The sequence below is a fragment of the Xyrauchen texanus genome, chromosome 7 (assembly GCF_025860055.1).
Source record: "Xyrauchen texanus isolate HMW12.3.18 chromosome 7, RBS_HiC_50CHRs, whole genome shotgun sequence".
In the NCBI taxonomy this organism is placed as follows: Eukaryota; Metazoa; Chordata; class Actinopteri; order Cypriniformes; family Catostomidae; genus Xyrauchen; species Xyrauchen texanus.
In genome coordinates this window covers 19,882,547-19,905,920 of record NC_068282.1, presented here as the reverse complement: position 1 = coordinate 19,905,920, position 23,374 = coordinate 19,882,547, and the positions used below count along the sequence as shown (strand labels likewise).

General features: G+C 41.3%; 1 protein-coding gene across 7 annotated transcripts in view; it reads right to left on the bottom strand.

The window, feature by feature from the left end:
• The window catches only part of LOC127646765 (carboxyl-terminal PDZ ligand of neuronal nitric oxide synthase protein-like), a 217,515-nt gene that overhangs the window by 71,797 nt on the left and 122,344 nt on the right, over positions 1–23,374 (bottom strand). For all 7 annotated transcript variants that reach the window (XR_007970953.1, XR_007970955.1, XR_007970954.1 and 4 more), the window contains 3 exons: positions 16,028–16,136; positions 12,658–12,799; positions 2,322–2,479 (listed from right to left, as the gene is read on the bottom strand). Coding sequence is in view for 2 of the 7 variants with exons in the window: in XM_052130629.1 (XP_051986589.1) it covers positions 2,322–2,479; positions 12,658–12,799; positions 16,028–16,136 (409 nt within the window). In the remaining 5 variants the exon portion in view is untranslated. The remainder of the gene's footprint in view (positions 1–2,321; positions 2,480–12,657; positions 12,800–16,027; positions 16,137–23,374) is intronic.

Sequence of the window (23,374 nt, the reverse complement as noted above, 5' to 3'; positions counted from 1 at the left end):
TCACATCAAACACCAGAATGGGGAAAAATGTGATCTCAGTGATTTCGACCGTGGCATGATTGTTGGTGTCAGACGGGAAGGTTTGAGTATTTAAATGGGCTACAACAGCACAAGACCACATCGGGCACTTTATTAGGACCATAGTGTTTTTAATAAAGTGATAGATTAGTAAGTTACGTATGTTAGCAATGTAATGTTAATACCAGGTGTAAACGGCAATCTCTCTCACCTGACCACCTGTACGTTTTTTTTGTTCTTTTTGCAACAGATTAACAAAGTCTGATGTTATTGCAAAGTGTTAACGGCTCCATAGTCTCTTTGTAATCAGGACAAGTATTGCTTAAGCCATTAGACTAAATCACACCTCTTTTTAATAACACTGTGCTCCAGCTGGCTCAGTGTAAATGTTCTCAAAATGTTTATGACTAACTTATAAATCATGGAACAACCATCTGAGACAACCCAAACACTTCTGACATAATTTCCTGAGGAGAGGAGTGCCTTATCAGTCTTAGACGTGATTCCAGCCTAATAATCTCAGACACTGATGCACCGAACCCACAAAATTATGCCTGGGAGGAAAGATAAACAGCCTTCAGCGAGCTAGAACAAAAGCTATGTTTACCCTAATGGAGGCAAAATGGAAAGCTCACATTCAATATCTGAATACTCAATGCTATTTTCAGGCTGACTCAAATTGTAAAAGTCCAGCTCTATTAGAATGTTTGTCATTGTCGAACCAATGTCATTTTTAAAATCCAGATAGTAAAACATATCTACAGAGACACATTCAATGCGAAGACTACAATGTAGTTATGTATAAAAAAAAAGAAGAAAAAATGTAAAATGTTTAGGCTTTTAATAATATTTGATATTAGAGTTCGACCGATAGTGGATTTTGCGATACCGATAACTAAGGTGGTGGGACAGGCCAATAACTATTTAATTGGTAGACTGTTTTCAAATAGAATTATTTAATGTCCAAAAAAATTCTTGTTCTTTCCTTACGATGCCAGGCACAGAAAGTCCAAATGAATAAAATCTCAGATGCAGTTTATTGTTCAAACAAAATCCCAATAATAACCAGAAAAAGCATAACTAAATTTGGTGCATAACGCAGGACTTTTAAGTATAAACAAGCACAAAACACATCTGGGAATCTTATTTTAAAATGAAGAAATAATGAAAAAACTTTTAGCAACTATTGGCATAGATTTGCAAATAAACGATAGTCCAAAAAGCAACTATCAGCACAGATTAATCTGACAAACCGATATATCAGTCTACCTCTATTTGATATACATCACAATATTCATGAAATGTCTCTGAAAAGTGCTTTTTTTATTTTTAATCAGAGGAACCATGGTTTCAAACAGCTATTGTTATAAAGTAGAAAATAATTGCAGGCATGTTTTCATACATTGTTTTTATTCATCATATTTTTACAACAACTTATGAATTAAGTAAATGTGTATTGTAATACAGTAATAAAATGTCCCAAAGAGCCTTTCATGAACATTTTTGAGTGGCTATGCAAATAAATAGTTGAATTCTAGTTTTGATTTGATTCATTGAAATGGACAGTTTGATTACTGATTCACGGCAATGAATCCAACATACTAAACCTAATGCCGTTTTTACTTTTGAAATCTAAATCAGAGATACTACTAAAACATCCATGTTAACACACTCACACTCTTGAGTCACGAGACAAGGAGAAATCTAGACTAGTCTAGAGTAATCTACTGGACAAGTCTAATTACGCCGTCTTTGAGGTACTTGATAACCAAACAAAAAATGCATATAATCATTGCAAAGTCACAATGTTAAATAATAAATTTCACCCAGACCTAGTTTCATTCAAATATCAAACCATACTCCAGAACCTAATATCTCCCACTTTAAGATCCAGGCATTTCATTGGTTACACTTTTTTATTGTTAATATATGTTACCTCTCCTCAACTGTCATTACCATAATTATTCTCTTTAAAATAGTCTCATCTAAGCAGGGTTAAATTAAAACGATATAATCCTCTGCAGCACAGCATCTTTCATACTCTAAGATTATGCTTGTGTATTTAGAGCTGCATCTGGACCTCAGGCTGAGTGTCACCATGTGCATAAAACAACCAAATCTGCAATGAAAACGTGCAGAATAACCTTCCCTCAATAACTGAAGTTAACTGGAAACAGTGCAAGGGACGTGCTTGTAAATGCTGATACACACCAAATTTTGTAACTAATTTTTCAGCCTACATTACAGAAAATCATGGTTATACTTTGAATAATTAAGAGGGCAAGGGAGTTGCAGCAAGATACCTTTGTGTCATTGATGACATCGTCCTCTTTCCTGGCTGCATCCAGGTCAGTGACTCCACGACTGACCTCGTCCATTGAGCTGTCAGGGAGAGGTAGTTCCTCTGCATCAATGTCTGTCTCCTCAGCTGCTGGCTTTTCGGCCCCTGTCAGCTCTCGCCCTACAGAGAGAAGCAATTCATCTTACTAAATATTCATTACTGAGACGGGTTGAATGATCAAACATTGATTTTGTGTATAGAGCTTGAAAATAACGCGATACAAGGAAAACAGTGAATAACCCTTAGTTATGTACCTGTGAAAGTGACCCAATTTAAAAGTTTAACATCATTGATATAATACTTTTTAAGTATAGTCCTTACTCAGGTAGGTGTTCATGGCATACATTTGTTTTGTGTGTTGGAACATGGAACTGCAGAGCTTGAAGGAACTAGACTTTCTGCTAAATGTGAATATCACTGTATAATTTTTTTTCCTCTATAAAATGAAGCGTCTCTCTTTCTTAGTTCATGCATGACACAAAGTGACCCCAAAAATGTAATCAAAACATTTAGGCACATTGAACAAAATGTTATGAATGAACGTAGTTCATCACATTAACTATGGACGTGTTCAACAATCAAAACATGTCCAAACACATTTTCTCTTAAATTTGTAACAGTATATCAACAGTATTATCAACAAGATCCTTGTGCTATTTTTCTGATATCTTTCTTTCAAAAAATTCCACTAGGTTTGATATTTTGTTCCATCATGCAATGACATACATGCATTTTTGAGTGTGGCGTTTTTTATGTGTAAAAATACTTTGGGCCACAGCATCATTCGTATTCAGAGGAAAATTCTTATTGTAGTTCTTATCCACATAGGTATATAAGCAAATAAAGGTATTATGACTGAACATTGATATTTCCAGCATGAACCGTTTATCCCAAACTGACAGGAAGTCAGTTTGTTCCCTGTGGAGGGAGGTGTGTTTCTGATGTGGGCCTGACACACATAAAAAAAACAACACCACCGTATTAAGATAAATAGCTTTTCTCAAAACATTGCGTATTTCCGACATTTTAGGTTCTCTTACGAGAGGTTCTCTCGTATTGCGTAAGCTAGCTTACGCTACGGAAAGATTCATCTTTTCTGAGATATTGAAGCCAAAAAATTATCCTTAATTTTTGTATCCATTGTCAACGCAGTGCGGCAGCTGCAGACCTTGAGCGGGCTAGCTAGCGAGCTCATAGGTTGCTCTGCGGCAACTGCTGCAGCCTATAGATCGAGCTTGGGCTTAACTCGCGATCCAATGAGAGGCGCCCGCGCCACTGCATCAAAGCCCGCCAAAAGGGCGTGACTAGAGTGCATATAAGCGTAGTTCGTGAGGCTGGAACCCTGATTTTCATCTCTTCAGCGAAGCTCTCCGCGATCGCTGACCTGGAAGCCGCGCCGCTTGAGGGGCATCTAGCAAGCGCGGATAGCGCTAGAAGAAGCCGCCGCCTCAGCCACCTTCAGCCATCCTGCGAAGCTACGCCATCCGACGACGTATCCTTTTATTAAGCAAGCTAGTTCTCACGAACTATTCACAAAAGAGTACGAAGCGCTTTTTCAAGATGCCTCGCCCACTTGCGCTTCATGTCGCGCTCTTCTCAGCACAGGAGACCGCCACATCATCTGGCGCCTCTGCCTGGGACTGGGGCACGCAGAGCTCAGCCTCACTGAGGGCGGATGCGATTTCTGCGAGGAGCTACCGATGTCGACCCCGCGGGCTCGACTCGGCCGGTCAAAGCAGAAACCGCCAGCCGCTTTACCCTCAGCCACAAGAGGAAGAAGCCGCCACAAAGGCTGCCGGAAACTGTGGTTGAAGCGACTGCCTCGCCGAGCCTCTCCTCGAAAGCATCGCCACCCTCCCCGCTCGGACGCCGCAGTTGCCGCCGAAGCGCCGCGACTGCTGCCATCTCGGATGACGAGCGGAGGATAAGGGCTGCTGTTCCATCATGGCTTCGACAGCGAGGAGTGGACAGGCTCCCAAGCCTCCTCCTCAGCCCAGGAATCCAGCAGGACCCGCCGAGTCGAGCGGGAGCTAACACGCCTCACACAGGCCGCCGACCGCCTCGGGCTCGAAGTGGTCACCGCCCCTGAGCAGGCACCCAACAGACTCGACGGCTGCTTTCTTCAAAGCCATCGCCGCTTACACCCGCGCCCGGCCGCCCCTTCCTGCCGGAATTACATACGGAGCTTGCAAAGTCGTGGAACGCCCGCTTTCAGCCAGGACCCGCTTCACACGCCTCCACCTCTCTCGCCGGGTGGACGGCGCCACTGAGAGAGGCTACTCCTCCATCCCCCGGTCGAGGACTCGGTAGCAGCACACCTTTGTCCGCCTCCGCGAGATGGCGCTCCAAGCCTGTGCTCCCGCCTAAGGCCTGCAGAGCTACTTCCGCCTATGTTGGCCGCTACTTATTCCGCCGCCGCTGCCGCATCTGCTCTGCACTCAATGGCCGCTTTACAGATCCTACAAGCAGACCTTCTTCGGAGTGGGATGAGAAAGGCAGGCACCCAGAGGCTGTTACTGATCTACTGAGCCGACAGACCTCGCCCTTCAGGCTACCAAAGCTGCAGCCCAAGCTCTAGGGAAGTGCATGGCCTCGCTGACTGTGACCGAGAGACACTTATGGCTAACACTAGCCGACATGGGAGAAGCAGAGCGCTCCACGCTCCTCAACGCACCGCCTCTCCAACCGGTCTCTTCGCTCCGCTGTGAGTGGCATTGTTGACCGCTTCTCAGAAGTCCAGAAAGCCACCCAAGCCATGAACCTCTTCCTGCCGCTGGCCGCTTAGCTCCTCTGCAGGCCGCTCACGTGATCAGCCTCCTGCACGCAGCCTCTTCACAGCTCCAGTTCAACAATCTCAGACTTCTAGCTGCCGACAGGGCGGCCGCCTCGACACGGCTCAGACAGCCGCCAGAGACCGCCTCCGCTGGCCTCGATCTAAGGTAACGCTTGAAACCCGAAAGCAGCCGAGTCTTCCTAACTGTGTTGAACAAACGACGGCTCAGTCCCGCCACGCCGACCACTGTCAAAGCTTTACCCCCTGTCAGTCCCCTTCTCTCAGGCTACTACAGTGGTGAATTTAGCAGCCAACAAGCCGGTGACACTGCCCGCTTGCTCAGACTCAAACGCCGCTTTCACGGCAACTCAAATAAATCTTGTAAAGAGCAAACATGTCTTATGTGTAGAAAAGTGCCCACAACCCAGTGTTCGCCTCACACACAAGCATAACACATCCCGCGTCCCTATCAGAGCACGCCTCATAAAGCTGTTACTTAACCGCCGAAGGCCAGAGTCAATGAAGGCGCTCACAAATGCGCAAGCGCTACCATTCTCTGCCCGCTCTGTCACACCCACCAGCCCTATGTGTAGAAAATGTGCCCACAATCCAGTGTTCACTTCTGCACACAAGCACTGCATGTCTCGTGGTCCCCACCAGAGCACGCCACATAAAGCGGTTACTGAACCGCCGAGCGCTAGAGTCAATAAATGCGCCCACAAATGCGCAAGCGCTACCATTCTCTGCCCGCTCTGTTACACGGCCAGCAACCATTCCTCTGTGTGTAAGTCCCGCGCTCATGACTATGCTTAGCGATCACGTAACAGATGTGACTCTTTCCCCATTCATTCCAATCGGAAGTCACTCACAAAACAGCCTGTTCATGCTGTCTGCGAGCAATCATGCATGAACACACTAAACGCGCCACACATTTTGTTCAGCTCTGTGTGCGGCAATCAGAGCTGAATTGGCCATTCACCCTCTAGCGCTACGCTTCAAAGCGTGGGAAGCTATTCCAGGGATATCCAAGTGGGTGTTAAGCACAATACAACAGGGCTATTTGCTACAGTTCGATCGCCGCCTCGCCTCAGAGCTGCTCGAAACCACTGTGAACACGGAAGCAGCGTGCATGCTTCGCTCAGAAATAGCAAGCCTTCTGTGCAAAAGGGCCATAGAAAAGTGCCACCCTCTCTGAGCTGAAGTCGGGCTTTACAGCCAGCTATTTTCTTGTTCCCAAGAAAGACGGCGGCCTCAGACCCATATTAGATCTCAGGGTTTTGAACAAGGTGCTTGCAAAAGACCGCTCAAAATGCTTACAATCAGGAAACTCCTCGCAGCATGTGCCTAGGGGACTGGTTTATTTCTCTCGATCTGAAAGATGCATACTTTCAGATTCAGATAAATCCCCGCCACAGGCCATTCTTGAGATTCGCTCGACGGCCAGGTTTATCAATACACCGCCCTCCGCTCGCCTGTCCTTAGCACCTCGCACTTTCACAGGCGCATGGATGCGGCGCCGCACTCCCCGCGGAGTCAGGGTTTGCGAATTCTGAACTATTTGGACGACTGGCTGATTATGGCTCAGTCACATATGGAGCTTCTGTCTCACAGAGCAGTTCTCCTCAGCCATCTGAACAGTTTGGGTCTTGCAGTCAATTGGACCAAGAGCTCACTACAGCCCAGTCAGACCATTTCCTTCCTGGGAATAGAACTAGACTCGCGGGCAATGACGGCTCGCTTATCTACACAGCGCAAGACGCCGTGTTCAGCTTACTCAGTCGCGATCTTTTCAGATGAACAGCCTCACGCTCTGAAGAAATTCCAGAGAGTGCTAGGTTACATGGCCTCAGCCGCAGCAGTACTTCAGCTGGGTTTACTGCACATGCTCGCTTCAGCATTGGCTAAACACCGCTGCCTCGCCGGGCTTGGGCCACAGGCCGCCAGCCCATCAAGGTGACTCAGACCTGCATATCAGCTCTGCAGCCCTGACAGTGGCCGAATGGTATCAGCGGGAGTGACAATGGGAGCTGTATCTCACCGAAAGTCATCTCGACAGACGCTGGCCCAACACGGGTTGGGGCGCGGTCCGCGCAGGGCTCTCCGGTTTCGCCTATGGTCAGTTCAGGAAAAGCTCCTTCACATAAATTGTCTGGAAATGATAGCGGTCGAGTACGCCGCGGCGCTTTCTCCCGGTCATTCAGGGTCACCACGCCCTGGTCCGCTCGACAACAGATCTGTGGTATCCTACCTAAACCGGCCAGGGCGGTGTCAGATCCAGGAACCTCTTCCATCTGACAAAACGCATACTGAGTTGGTCCCAGTGCCACCTGCGCCGCTGAGGGCGACGCGACGCGCCAGGCCACCTGAACGACGGCCCGACAGACTGTCCAGAGACAATATTCCCCAGGGAATGGTCCCTGCACGCCAAACAGTCCAGACGCTATGGCACCTATTCGGCAGAGCAGAGATAGACCTCTTTAGCGCCCAAAGAGAACTCTCACTGCCCAGTATTTTTCTCGAAAGCGAGGACGCCGCTGGCCCAGGACTGGCCCAGACGCTCGCTTACGCCTTCCCTCCCGCCTCGCTATTGCCACAGGTAATGCAGAGGATCAGGGAAACGCGCCACCGGTGCTCCTCATAGCCCCGCTGGGAGAATCAGACATGGTTCCCGGAGCTTACGCAGCTGTCACTGACAGCCGCGGCCCATCCCAGTGAGAGCAGATCTCCTCTCTCAAGCTCAAGGCACAATCTGGCATCCCCACCCAGAGCGCTGGGCGCTGCATGCGAGTGATCAACGACTACCCGCCGCTCTGCCAGAAGGAGTAATAAACACCATCATACACGCTTAGAGCCCCTTCCACGAGAAGACTCTATGCGCCAAAATGGTCTGTGTTCTCAAAATGGTGCACCGACAGAGACCTGGACCCACGGACATGTGGGGTGTCGCCGCTGCTCAGATTTCTACAAGAGCTGCTGGATGAGGGCAGATCCCCATCCACGCCAAAGTGGAGGGCGGCCGCTGCGGCGCTCGCTGAACCCCTGCACGCCAGTCATGGGGTAAAAACGAGCTGGTCATCCGCTTCCTCAGGGAGCTAGAAGGATGAACCCCCCGCTCTCCATCGGTTCCTATCTGGGATCTTTCTATAGTTCTCTAAACTATGAAAGCCCCCTTTCGAACCACTTCAATCCGCGGATTTGAAATACCTTTCACTCAAAACCGCTTTTCTGACTGCCCTGTCATCAGTCAAACGCGTGGAGACCTTCACGCTGTCTGTCAGCCATGCGGTCTTGAGTTTGGACCAAGTGACTCCAAGGTCATTTTAAAGCCTAGACACGGCTATGTTCCCAAGGTGATCGGTACTCCTTTCAGAGCACAGGTCATTTCCTATCGGCGCTGCCAGCACCGGATAGCGAACGCGACGCCAATCTCCTTTGCCCGGTCAGAGCACTGAGATTGTAGTACTGCACGCCCGCTGCTTTCAGACGCCCGAGCAGCTTTTCGCTTCGCTCGAGGGCGCACCAAAGGTCTCGCCGCCAAACAGACACTATCTAGATGGATAGTGGACGCTATTGCTGCTGCATACGCGCCAAAGATCTGCCATGCCCGCTGGGCATTAGGGCTCACTCCACTAGAGGCATGGCATCCTCGTGGGCATGGTCCAGCTGAATTTCCATTCATCTACATATGTGTGGCAGCGGATGGACTTCCCTCCACCTTTGTCAGATTTTACAATATGGAAGTGCCCGCTCTGCAGGCAAAACTACTAGCGGCTTATCACGCTACAGCTCCCCTGGTGAGCTGCACTGATGGGACATATTCCACACAGACCGCACCGCCGCCTGTCGCTCCCGGCCCTACTATGTGCTTATGTATTACACAATCAATGACCCGCATTCTTGCCGGCCAAATATTATTTCCCCACTCATAAGGGCTCCCCGGTCCCCCCTTAATTCCCTGGGGCTTATACAGTGGATGCTTGAGCCAGACGGCGCTGGACAATGAGTCCCCGTGAGCGTAGTTAGCTTACGCAATACGAGAGAACCTCTCGTGAAGAGAACGTATCGGTTACCTAACGTAACCCTCGGTCTCTCTAGATGAGGGAACGAGTATTGCGTGAGCCGGCCGTGTTCGCGCCTACCAGCTTACTTTTCGCTTCAGTCAATGAAAACCAGGGTTCCAGCCTACTTAACCACGCTTTATATGCACTCTAGTCACGCTCTTTTGGCGGGCTTTGATGCAGTGAGCGCCGGACGCTTCCTCATTGGATGCGAGTTCGCCCAAGCTCGTCTATAGGCTGCAGCAGTTGCCGCAGAGCAACCTATGAGCTCGCTAGCTAGCCCGCCAAGGTCTGCAGCCGCCGCGACTGCGCTGATAATGGATACAAAAATTAAGGATAATTTTTTGGCTTCAATATCTCAGAAAAGATGAATCTTTCCGTGAAGCGTAAGTTAGCTTACGTAATACTGCTCCTCATCTAGAGAGAACCGAGGTTACGTTAGGTAACCGATACGCTTTCCTTAAAATTAATTGTGTGCACCACAAAAATGTAAGTAATATCATGAACTCAGATTGATGTAAACAATGATTGATGTAAACAAATAATTATGTGATTATTTTGTTTATTGATGTAAACAAATAATTATGTAAGCAAACCTTACTTAAATTTGAATGTATTTTACCACATACCACATGATACACAAGAACGATCAAGAACGCCAATATGAGAAGCCCAACAATCACGCCACGGTCCAAATCAGCAAAAAAATTCCCCATTCTGATGGTTGATGTGAACATTAACTGAAGCTCCTGACCCATATCTGCATGATTTTATGCACTGCACTGCTGCCACATGGTTGGCAGATTAGATAATCGCATGGATGTTTGTTGTTGCCAGATGGGCTGGTTTGAGAATTTCTGTAACTGCTGATCTCCTGGAATTTTCACACACAACGGTCTCTAGAATTTACTCAGAATGGAGCCAAAAACAAATAAAATCCAGTGAGCGGCAGTTCTGCATATTAAAATGCCTTGTTGATGAGAGAGGTCAACAGAGAATAGCCAGACTAACTGAAAAAGTCTACGGTAACTCAGATAACCGCTCTGTACAATTGTGGTGAGAAGAATTGCATCTCAGAATGTTGTGGCTGACCGGTGTATGCGTGGCATTCATTCATTCATGCATATCATGCATACATGCATACATCTGTCTATCTATCTGTCTATCTATCTATCATCTTCTAGTTAAGTTAAGCAAAAATATTACTTTGAAACAACTTGCCATTATTTGTTAAATCTTTTGGTGTTAGTTAATTTTAAGTAAATGAAGTTGAATGAACTCATTAATTTATGGATTTCTAACAAAGGTTTTCCAGCTAAGATGACTTAAAATGACCTTATGTTGAATTTGCTTAAAAAGTGTGATGCAAAAACGCTACGTATATATTTTAAGTAAATCCAACTAATAATTTCTTTAAGTACATGTTCCAACCACACATTCACGTGACCTGTACAGCAGATTCTTTATTTCTGGAAAGAAACATGGCTACCATTTAAGGTTAGGGAAATTATTATTTAATTCTTTATCAAATCAGGTAAAACAAACACTTATACAAAAACCACTGAAATTAACTATTAAATAATTACATAAAATGACAAGATAACTTGACTATAATCAAAGAAAATTGCAATGGATTATAAACTGTGTATTACATTACTTGAGAGTTTAAAAAGGAAGAGAACTGACGTCAGAGGCATTTACCACACACTCAAGTAGGACTGGGTAAAACATATTGATTTTCCGATGCATCGCAATCTCCATTTGAAAGATGTCGATATTGATTCTTAAATCCTAAGATCAATCTTTTACTATATGTGCAACTCTCTAAAATACAAGTGAATCAATTGCATATGAGACCATTCAAGCCCTCTCTCATTTATATGTGCTCATTTACAGCTGCTCTTTAAAAAAATGCCAGTTTTCTTAAAGAGACATTACCAATTTTCAGTATGTGTCAATAACACATTTTCATCAAAAATGATCATTGTCAAATAGTTGTTTATCTCTTTTAATGCAAAAAAATCATATGAAATGCTAATGATGGCATGCGAGAGGAGCACTTCAGTTTGAGTGCTTAATAGATAAAAGGAAGAAACAGTCCAGACGCACTCCAAATTTACAAGCAGCTTACAGTGATGATGATCGCAAAGTATGAGGGAATTATACAAAAATACAACATAAGCAAATACAGAAGCGGTGTCGTTGTGAAATAAAGCAGAGCTGGTGTTCTGCTGGAGCAAAATTTGTCAGAGTGCCAAAAAAGGAAACAACCCAGCGTTATATCTTTAATGCATAATTTAATATAGTTCAAATAATAAGGAAACAGGTCATGTAAAAAAGAACAAATTCAGAAACTGGCATCTCTCTGTGTGATCAGAGCCACCACCTCTATAAGTTGCGTGAAAACAGTGCAAAAGAGTTTGAAACTGATCCCACGCTTGCCGCAGCTACTGATTGTATGTGTCAGTTCGCAAATACACTTATGTTCAAGATATATTCTCTTAAAGCAAGTCTAAATATCTAATATGTTGCTTCTCAGGCAAATGTATCTTGGTTTAAGGATTTTTACATGGAAAACAAGACAAAAACACTTGATAATATTTTTTTTTATTAGATTTTCTTTTTTATGAATTAAACTTAAAAGAAACTTTTTTTAACAGAAAGTATCAAGTATTTTATTCCTATAATTTAGTGAAGGTCATTTAATGGTGTTTTTAAAAGATACTTTTGTCCTTATTTTTAAAAATATTTTTGTAAACATGTTTAATAAGCGCATGAGCCCCATCCATATGACAAAGCAGTGTGTTGGTGATGGGGATCGAGGACTCCTGCACAGATTAAAAACAACGCATGGGTAACATGGGGCTCACCTGCATTTGAAAGGAAAAACATTCCAGGAGGACACAAGTAGAATGTGGGAGGATGATCAGCCTAAACCCATGGCCCATGCGATTTGCCCCTCAGTCACAAGTGATCATGGTGTTCAATACTGCTTATCAAAGCCCCTGCTTACAAACACATCCACCAACTCATTGAGCTGATTGCACCAAATTACCTCTAACAACTGAATGGATTTTCCTGTTGCTAAATAAAAGAGTTTAAACGTGGTATTAACATTGGATGGATTTAGAGGTGGTTGAAAATGCATGTGGCTACACTGCGCTTGAAGTGTGAGCCCTCAATGTGATACGTGCATCATATTCCAAGACTTCTGAAGGCATACAATAGGTTTTGGTGAGAAGGTTTTGGCACTCCCACTGTGTTTATGTGGAAAATCTGAATTATTAAAGAATTTTTGGAAAACTATTCCTTTGAGGGTCACAAACAATCAATTAGAGGGTGTCTGAAGGACACTACATCTGCAAGGATGACAATGAAGTAGAAAGAAAAGAGAGGATATATTTCACTGACACTTTCACATTGTAAATACAGTGCAGTACCTTGTACACCTGAGTACAGTACAGTACCTTGTACTCCTGAGTCTGTGCAGGTCTTGTCGGCATCACCATCTTCCTGGCCATCTGCATTCTGCTGGGTGTGCTGGAGGCTAAGTTTGTGACAAACCTCAAAGGCCTGACCCACCGTCCGCACTATCCGCATGGCTTGGCTCTATCAACAAAAGAAGGGGAGCTTAGTATTGTACTGTCTTATAATTCTACTTTTGACCACTTTTCTACTTTTGTTGTTGGCAATTGTGTTTCCTTGATTTCAAAAGTCTTTGGCCGATGGGTCTTGTACGTTTACATTAAGTATCAATACTAAGATAGCTACAATATCAATTCAACACCTAGATTCAGGTCAATTTTGACTAATTTGTAAACACCGGATGTCTATAGCACAACATAAGCAACATTGATATTCATAAAAGATAATAATATTAAAAAAAGGTTACAGGCTACACTGGAATAATCATTATTCTACAGCATGTCCTGTGCACATAGTTGTCTAGTATGGTACATTTAAGAGCAAACTCTGCATCTCTGCAAGTGTGCAGATAATAAGAACTGCTTTGAGACATTTATAAAAGAATGTAAAGTGCACTTTTTAAGCACTTGAAAAGTCATGTGACCAAAACCAGATCCTTAAAAACTCTGTCGGAACTAAATTCAAGTTTCAAGAGAGTTTATTTTATATGACTCATACCTGTTTGTTTTAATTAACCATAACAGCTTTTGATTCCCATCCCACTCCTTTACTTTCAGATGGTATGTGTTCCACAGAGGAAAGAAAGTCATACAAGTATGGAACAACATGATGGTGACAGAATGATGAAAGATCCTTAAATAATCTTAAAGAATTCCTCTCTCTATCTGCTTGCATTATTATATGTTAGAACATTTTATACTGACATACAAAAATGGATTAATGGCAACACTATTCCAACTAAAAGTCTGTATTCAGAGAAAGGATCAAATATCTGTACAGCTCTATTCAGTTTATTGAGGGCACACTTGAGCGGTTGATGCACAATTACTCTGAACTGCTCTGAATGGCTCTGTCTTTAATGAACAGTGATACCAGGGAGAAATTGGCCAGACAGGGCTTTTAACTCAAATTAGTATTCGTTAAAGGAAAGAATACTTATTTCTTGATAGCCTTCCCCCACTGTTACACTTCTGCTGTATAATCAATAGCTACAGCAGAAATTCCTCATTTTCGTTGATGAGAGGAACATATTTATATCAACTTCATGTACCATATACAAAACTAAGAACAAGGAATGAAACAGAACAAAGTCTGTTTGAAGGTTACTGGAAAGTACCATTCAGACTAGTTGTGGCCGTTTTCTCTCTCCTAGCCGTTTACTTGAAAGACCTACCCCAACTTTTTACAAAACACAGAAATGCGTAGTTGAGTTTTAGTGGATAAAAGTGATCTTCATTTGAATTTAGGTCTTAACTGCTTTGCTAAGTTGTAAATAATGCAAAAGGCAATGCGAGAAAAAACAACTACCACAGAAGACGTGGTGTTTAAGTTGATTTCTGTGTTATTTAGGGCTCTGTTGTACTACTCTCTAACTAGAGTCAATCAAAGCTCAGAAACTGACTAAATGTGAAGTTTTAATTTAACTAACTTGTAGGTTGCATCACCTGAAAAGGATAAACACTAGCCGCATTTCCACGATCGGGCAAAATGAGGGTGTGCCAGGGCAAATTGTGCTCCCACTGTCACTTTCGGGGCTTTATCATACCTCCTCTGGGCTTCCACAGGGTCAAAGACCAATGGCCTTTGGCCTGCCAATTACCATTGGGCCAAACAAGCCCAACTGGGGTATGAGGTGGGGTCAATGTCAAAGGCGTAAAAGAGTTTTGCTGAGTCAAGTCAGAGATTTCAGCACCAAGATACTAATTCCCAAATTTTCATATCTAGCTACCAGCTTACCTTATCAGAACAATGGAGACTGGAGAATCGTCAGTATTGCTCAGAAGACAAAATCATGGCTCTTCTGAATATTTGGGCTGAAGAAAAGGTACAAACGGCAGATCGACGGCATCTGCCGAACGAAGACGTGATTAAGTATGATGTCGCCGAACTTGCCAAGTTGTGTATCATGTGCAAAACGATACAGGTTCAGGAAAAACGAAAAATAAATTGTAGATACAGTACAAATCAGAGTTCATTTCAACCTCTTGCTTGTGAAATGGGCAGGGTGTTTGATGCTGGCACCAGGGAGATGTATTAAGGGCTCTTATGGTGGGAATGCAGATCGATTTTGGTCTCGCCGCTTGAGGTATGAGGCCCAGCTGAGCAGTTAATAGCCCTGGCTCGCACTAGCCACTAATGGTGGAAATGCGGCTACTGAGGGCCTATTAATGTTATGTTTGTTCGAGCATCCCAATCAGTCTGACACAGTAACACTGGCTTAGTCAGTGGTGCGAGTGTGGGGCATGACTATCTGTCTGTTCAACCAACAGGGAAAAAAAGTGTTCAGGAAACATGTTTGAAAACGTTTAGTGAGCCTAGTGGCGCAGAAATGAAAACTAAATTAACTAAATTTGAAGTGCAATGGGGTGAATGCATGTAAGATCAGAACTGAAATGTTTTTTAATTAGGCAATATATAGATATTATAGCAAAGTATGAAGAAATTAGGTAACATCAAATGTGAGGATGTAAATACTTTTTAAGTGAAGCTTAAACTATACTGATAAGTAACAAATAAACACATGTATGCACTTCATGCATGTCAACAAAACGTGTAAGATGTTGTGTACTCTTAATTCAGTTATACTGAATTTGCACTGTCTAATATACTTAAAATAATGTACAAGTGTACACTTCCTGCACATGTCTGTTCCTGACGGCTTTGCACTCTGAAATCCACTACAGACTCTTGTATACAAACTCCTGTGATAATGTGATGAGTCATTATTACAACTAGCACCTAGAATTAATGCAAATTCCTCTCTATATATTATACAGATCAAATGCATGCCCTATTTTCATTGTTGAGACTGCAAGCAAAAGTTTAAAAGGGATCAGAGAGCCTCTCAACTTGACAACATTAAGGACTAACAGCATGCTCTGTCAGTATATCATCTACAAGCCCCACTGCTGAATCATTGTACTGTACCTCTCTGCATGCTAGACTGACAGAAGAAAAATATACCCATTGTGAAAAGTGCATTTCAGTTTCATGGCCAAGGGCTGATGTTCCCTTTCTGTGAAAGGATCTTCAACTATATGTCCTAAAGTAAAATGTGAGATGTGTGTATGTGTGTGGAAGTGTGCTGTGGAGGGAAAAGGAAATGCCAGCAGCCTTAATTCACAAAAAATAGAAATTAAATGACAGAATTCTATTATGCAAGGAAATTATCTGCACCCAAGAGATGCCTACCTTTTTCTTTGATTTGAAGACATTACATCGAAACACATTGCTCTGTCCATCTCTTGCAATATAACTGAAGATCTTCAAATCTTGAGAGTCGTGTGATACATAGAATATCCTGTGAATAAAAACAAAAAAATAGAGGGTGAGAAAAAGATGATCTAGTATGCTATTTGTCTCGTAATTCCAAGCCTACATGCAGCAATATTTTTTTTCAGTGCAACACAAGAGGATTTTATAGAATCTTTAGATACAACAATGTTTCAAAGTGACCATGTCTGTCAAACTCCAAAAATGACATAAAAATAATAAAATCACCATAAAAGCAATCCATATGACTCATGCACATTATTCCAAGTCTTGTTAAGTCCTTTAAAGTTTTTATATGACGATCAGACCAAAATGTCATTATTTACTGAAAATCTTCCCTGCTGCAGCCCCTTAAATGTCATCCATCTTTTGATTCTGAATGCAAACGCATATATGATTTCAGAGCTTAAGCAGAAGGGACGATTATAAGTAAATAATACTTTAATTGCCGTTTGTTCCAAACACAAAGCTATCATATGACTTCAGCAGACTTGGAATATAGCGCACACATCGTACAGACTAAGTTTATGATACTTTCATGCTGTTTATTTGCCCTTTTTGAGCTTTAAGGTACAGCAAATAACGAGTTACTGAAGCAAATTCTATTCTGTTGTAAACAAAGCACTCATCTTAAAATGAGCTGTACATGAAACATGAAATGTAATGAATGTACCATAAATCTGTACCCATTTACATTGTAAAAATAAAAATTAGAATTGGTTGGCAATGTATTTTGCAATACAGTGTATTTTTAAATACACTTCAAGCAGGTTTTGTAACAGCCTCAAGGCTGATTTTGTGCACGTAGATGTTGGAATAGCCTCAAATTTTGCGATAGCCTCAAGGCTGGTTGTGTGCAAGTACGTTTTGTGATAATAATGAAGCAGGTTTTATGCACTCAAGTTATGTGATCGCCTCTATGCTGGTTTTGTGCACAAAAGTGTTGAGATGTGTGCACATATTTTAACATTATGAGAAGGACATGAATGAGCATTTAATTAATTCACTGTGCAAAATGTCTAAATTGGAGTGTAGGTTTGAGGGAGCATCTTCAGTATTTCTATATCAGAAAGGCAGGAAAGAACAAGTCTATATTTGTTAACAAAATTTTCAGGAAATTTCTGAATAGATGTACAGTCAAGGGAGCATTTGGTAACAAGATTTAATATGATAAGGAGCCTGCTTTACAATAATGTCATAGTAGTAGTAGCAACTAACTACTACTGTGAATTTGTGCATCTGTTTATGGAAATATATGTAGATGACTTAACAGATCGTAACTTTTCTGATTTACGGTTTACCAACATATTCCAAGTGAATATGATTCATGAAGCAAGCAAAATGATCTGAAAATGTCAGTACAGCACATTTGCTTGTGACAACAGGGGATACGTGTTGAAGTATTACAGACTAAAACATGGGAGTTAAGCAAGAAGCCAGCCATTTCCATGCCTTCCTCAGGAGTGTTTATCCAGCTTTCCACAGTCTGTGGAAAAGTTTCAAGTGAAGTTTTGCTGTCAGCTATGTGACTTCTTGAACACTGTTAGGAAACGGCATAGTTTGCCAACCTCTGGCGTAGAGACCTCAAAAACCAACAAAAAGTTCAGTGTCCATTTCAAGGCAGTACTTCCCAGACCAGTGTATATTCTATTTTCAGTGCACACTAAAGTAAGCTGCACCAAGAACACAATGATGGCATGTTTAACTCTTGTGTGACCTTCGGGACATTTTTGTCTTTTCCAATTGAGTTTTTTTCGATCATTTTGATATTTCAACCTCAGTTCCTATAATACATTGTGTACACAATATAGTTACACTCAGGACCTTCAGGACAAAAATGTCCCATTGAAATCCATTAAAACTGGTATATTGATCCCAGTGTCATTAAAATATAAAATCATGAATTCTATGATGTTATGCCTTCATTCCGGAGCCCTGGCTTGTAAATTTTAATTTGTAATATTTTCCACCAGATGTGTCATTTTTCTCATGTTTGGCCTATGGAGCAAATACACACTTTTGTTCCATTTTCTGTAGTGCTGCACGATAAATCATATCGCAATCGCGATGTCAGCCTGTGCGATTATATGACGGCAAAATGCTGCGATTATATTAAATAAATAAGTGCATGTGTGGACGTGACAGCCCATTCTCTCTGAGAGCTGTTTACCAATTTACTACACCGCTAATAAAAAGATGACCAGTTAGTCTCAATTTAGGGAGTGACAGGTGTGGTCATGTCATGTCAGTTTCCGGTGTTCAGCGTGGAGATAGATGCCGAGCAGACAGACACTGAACTGGTGGCCAGAAAAAATAACACAGATCATAGGTTGGCGATATATCTTTATTTCATCCTTAATTCAAGTTCATATTATACGGGAGCGTGCCATGTAAATAAACACAAACTCCAAAACTGTCATTCTCGGAGCGGTCAGAGCCGCTCGCGGAAGACACATTTTCATGAAAATTTGTATGTTCATATTTATTGTTCCATTTTATTTAGGTGTAATATTGAGAAAATAACAAGTTTGCAGTAATGCAAAGATGTTATTTAATTTTGTAAAAATATTATTTTAATTTGAAAACACTGCATTTATAGTTGTTGTTGTTGCTAGTTTGTATGTTTGAGTTGAGAAATACACATTTCAGCATTATCAGTAATATATTTGTGCATTTTCCTTGATAACCAAGCAAGTTGACTCATGTTACCATTTGTTTATTATATCACATATCGCAATATTAGCCTCAATAATTGCAATATGACATTCTCCCCAAATCGTGCAGCCCTAATTTTCTGTTTGCTAAATTATAGAGCACTGCAGGCCATTTTAATAAATGATGCAGCTAAAATTGTGTGGGTGTGTTTGTATGGATGTCAGACTGTGTTTTGTATGTGTGCATTGAGAAATGTGTGTGTGTGTAAAAAAACAACAGTAGTATTATGTCAACAAACTGGCATTTATAGGGTTAATATCCTTAAACTGAATGAATAGTTGGTAATTGTGGTGAGGTTTTTTTTTTAATCTGACACTGCACAAAAAATAATAATGCATCAAAAAAATGCTGTTGTCAATCATTGACATATCCCAGACTTTGATCATCCAAAAAAAAATAAAATAAAAAATAAAATCTCCTTAGCATTTAGTATATGGAAAAAAAATCAACAGAGCATTATATAAATAAACTGTCATTTAAAGGGTTAAAATCCTGAAAATGAATGTAAATTTGGTAGTTATGATCAGGACTGATGTTGGTTAAAAAAAATCAATTCATATATAATATTATTATGGCAGTTTTTGACACGGATATTTTTGTTCTCTAAGGACCTCTGAGTAACTTTTTTTTTTATTGAGGCACAAGGGTTAAGCCAGAATTAATAGTGAGAATAGAGAGTAGTGAGAATGAAACTGGCATTGTAAATGATGGTGCTCATGATGAGATACTTCCAGATGAAGTAGGCCAGGTCTGTGGAGAAACAATCAAGACAGAATCTCAGGATTTTGAGCTACATTTGGAGCATAACTTGGCAGATCTGTTTTTAAACATGCAGACCATCCTTCACATACCAGAGACCTCAGTTCAGGAACAAATAGTTCAGTTGTCCCAGCCACTTTTGCACAAGAATGTGAAGGCTGTTCTTGAGAAACATTTTAGGCATATACTGTAGATAAGTCAGTTGTGAAAGAGGTGGTTAAAACTGTGGCAGAGACCAACATATTGTCCAAATGTTGTGGAAAAGATGGATGTCTAGCAATCTGAAAAAGGAGATCATCATATTTCATGTGTAAATTTCCTCTGGTATTGCCTATAGTGTATGTAGTCGAGAAAAGCATAACAACAGTAGCATGCGTTCCCCTCTACAGAAAATGATGAACAACAAAGACATTATTGATAAGGCTCTGACACAACAAAAACATATACCAGATTAGTATAGCACATGTTTAGATGGCTCAAGTTTAAGAGAGAACAGCATTCTAAGTTGTGATGAATTCACAATTGCTCTGGCCCTATACATTGATGATTTCGAAGTGGCTAACCCTTTGGAATAATCAAAAATAAAATGTGCACAGTTTACTGGGCTTTAGCAAACTTATCTGCAAAATACCGGTCAACACTAAACTCTATTCAGCTTGCTCTTTTGTACGACACTACTATAGTTAAAGAGTGTGACAAAGTAAACATCATTGGTAAGAATGTTAACTGTGCTGTATGTGTCAGTAGATAAACTTGGCACTCATTCTCTTGCAGGATTTTATGAGAGTCTCATTGTCGTACGCATCCAGGACGGACGCATCTACAAGAGGTAAGAACTGGTGCATTTCAACTCCGAGACGAAGATACATACAACATGCAGGTGCAAGAATCTAAGCAGGATCCAATTTTGGGTAGAAACTCAGGTGTGAGGGGACCGTGCCCACTCACAGCAAATTTGTAGCATTTTCATGTTATTGGTGGTTACCCTACTGATGTATTGGATGATGTTTTTGAGGGCATAGTCCCTGCAGAGTTGTCTCTTTGCATCAAAGTCCTGGTGGAAAAAATTGATTACCCTAGAAGTGTTGTATGAAGTCATTTGCATACACATTCTCTGACAAAAAACATTCGCTGACTGCAAAGGGCTTCTCCACCAAGGGTGCAATTTCTATGGGTGACAACACTTTGGAAGTACTCATGCTCCAAGGAAATTGTTGCGCTAATTGTGGCACTTAAATTTACGGAGAGTCTTTATACATCCTTGACTACAAGGTGGCAGAGGGACCTTTCTGATTATAGACTGCGACCTAAACACAACTATATGGAATATTACTCCAAATTTATTAGGGTGCATGGCCCACTCACTGAATTCTGGACAATGCACTTTGAAGGGAATCAAACATTATTTAAAAAGGTTATTTGCAATGCCCAGAACTTCAAGAAGGTTGCCATGACAATTGCAGTGAAACACAAGAGGGCTCTTAGCCATCAGCTACACTGCAGTTCTGTTTTCAAGCTGCCTGTTGAGATGGCTACAGTTACAACAGTGTAAGTTACTCCTTTCCCAGAGAATTTCTGAAACAGAAGCAATTCTTGTTGCATAATCTGTCTACATTAATGGGATTGATTATACAGCTGGATCATGCTCAGGCCTTCCTGAATTTAAGCAGTTCACTCACTTTGTGGGCTTCCAGTAATTCTTGGTGAAAACCCATCTGAGTTCTTCAAGGCATGCTTTGCAAGTATTGTTACTGGATCAATTATTGTATCCTGTCATAGTTAATGTAAATTAAAAATAGTTATGCAATTTAGGATGACCCCAATAATTGACCCCAATAATTCAATGTACAATTGTGTAGATAATTTAAAAAATGTCTAATTAGTAGTACGTTTCATGTAATTGCTCGTGTTCAAAATTTGACACGTAAATCTGCATTTACACACATTAACACCTTAACTATCCCAAGTGCATGACCAACACGTTCCATTTCATTCAGCATGTGAGGCTGAGCTTGGGAAATTAGTTAAAACACAAGACGCTTGCACTGACAAATCAGCTTGCCGTGCAAGACAAAAAAGAAACTTACTTCAGGTCAGGTGAAATGTTATACACCTGTCAAAATGCGCCATTTTAGTTTAAAATAAGACAATACGCTATATGCCTTAACGTCATACTGAAGGCCTGTTTGGTATTTGGCAATGGTTTTAAGTAATTTTTTCTTCTTCTAAATTTAAACAAAATTTATTTTATTTTACTGACATAGGTAAAGTTCAAATGTAAAGTTGTTTGACTGACAAATTCATATGTTAAGCTGTTTTAATTACAGGTTCAAATGTAAAATTGTTTGATTTAAATATGAAATGCATAACCTGCAGTATATACAAAGATAAACAGATTTGTGCTACTGTATTCTACTGTGTGTATAAAATTCTAAACTAATGTAATTTACTAAACCTCAAGTTCCAAACATTTATGGCTCAAAAGGAGATGCAGAATGTTAGCCTTGGTCATTATTCACTTTATATGGAAATTAGAAATTAACCTTTATATGGCATTATATGGAAAAATATGCAATGATAGTGAGTAGTAACTAAGTCTAATATTCTGCCAAACATTTCCTTGAAGATGAAAGTGAAAAAATAAATACAGGTTTGGAATGTTAATGACAAAATTTAAACTATCCCTTTATATAATTTCCTCAGCATTGTGTTTTTCCAAAACTTTATGACTTTCTGTTCTCCAATGTTATGTAATGTTAATCCACAAAATACTGTAAGACTGGCAGTTCATACTTCATTGACATTCTTTTAAAATTGTCAATTCAAATAAATCCTTGTGAGATATTTTACAGTCTATGTTTTATGGTGCAATTTTAGTTCATTATGCAAAACATCAAATAAAATCAGTAAATTAAAATGAAGGTTTTCCTCATAGTTCAATAAAAAAAATTATATATATATATGTATCAGCGAAACGCTGGAGCTCAGTCAGAGTGACTATCGGGTTCTTGGTCACCTCCCTGTCTAAGGCCCTTCTCCCCAATCGCTCAGTTTGGCCGGGTGGCCAGCTCTAGGAAGAGTCCTGGTGGTTCCAAACTTCTTCCATTTATGGATGGAGGCCACTATACTCATTTGGACCTTCAATGCTGCAGAAACTTTTCAGTACCCTACCACAGATCTGTGCCTCGATACAATCCTGTCTCGGATATCTACAGACAATTCCTTGGACTTCATGGCTTGACATGCACTGTTAACTGTGGGACCTTATATAGACAGGTGTGTGCGCCTTTCGAAATCATGTCCAATCAACTGGATTTACCACAAGTGGACTCCAATCAAGTTGTAGAAACCTCTCAAGCATGATCAGTGGAAACAGCATGCACCAGAGTGCAATTTTGAGTATCATGGCAAAGGTGGTGAATACTTATGTACATGTGATATTTTTTGTTTTTTATTTTTAATAAATTTGCAAAGATTTCAAACAAACTTCTTTCACGTTGTCATTATGGGGTATTTGTCTGTAGTATTTTGAGGAAAACAATGAATTTAATCAATTTTGGATTAAGGCTGTAACATAACAAAATGTGGAAAAAGTGAAGCGCTGTGAATACTTTCCAGATGCACTGTAAACTGGTAAACTTTAGTTAACATAACATGCCATGTTAGTTCAATAAACTTGATTCAATGCTATTTCAGAACTTTAAGTTCAGTCAATTGAAAGTGAGTTGTTTGTTCAACAAGCCAAAATGTACTTTTTTAGAGCAACGACTTTCCATACATTTTGTACGTTAG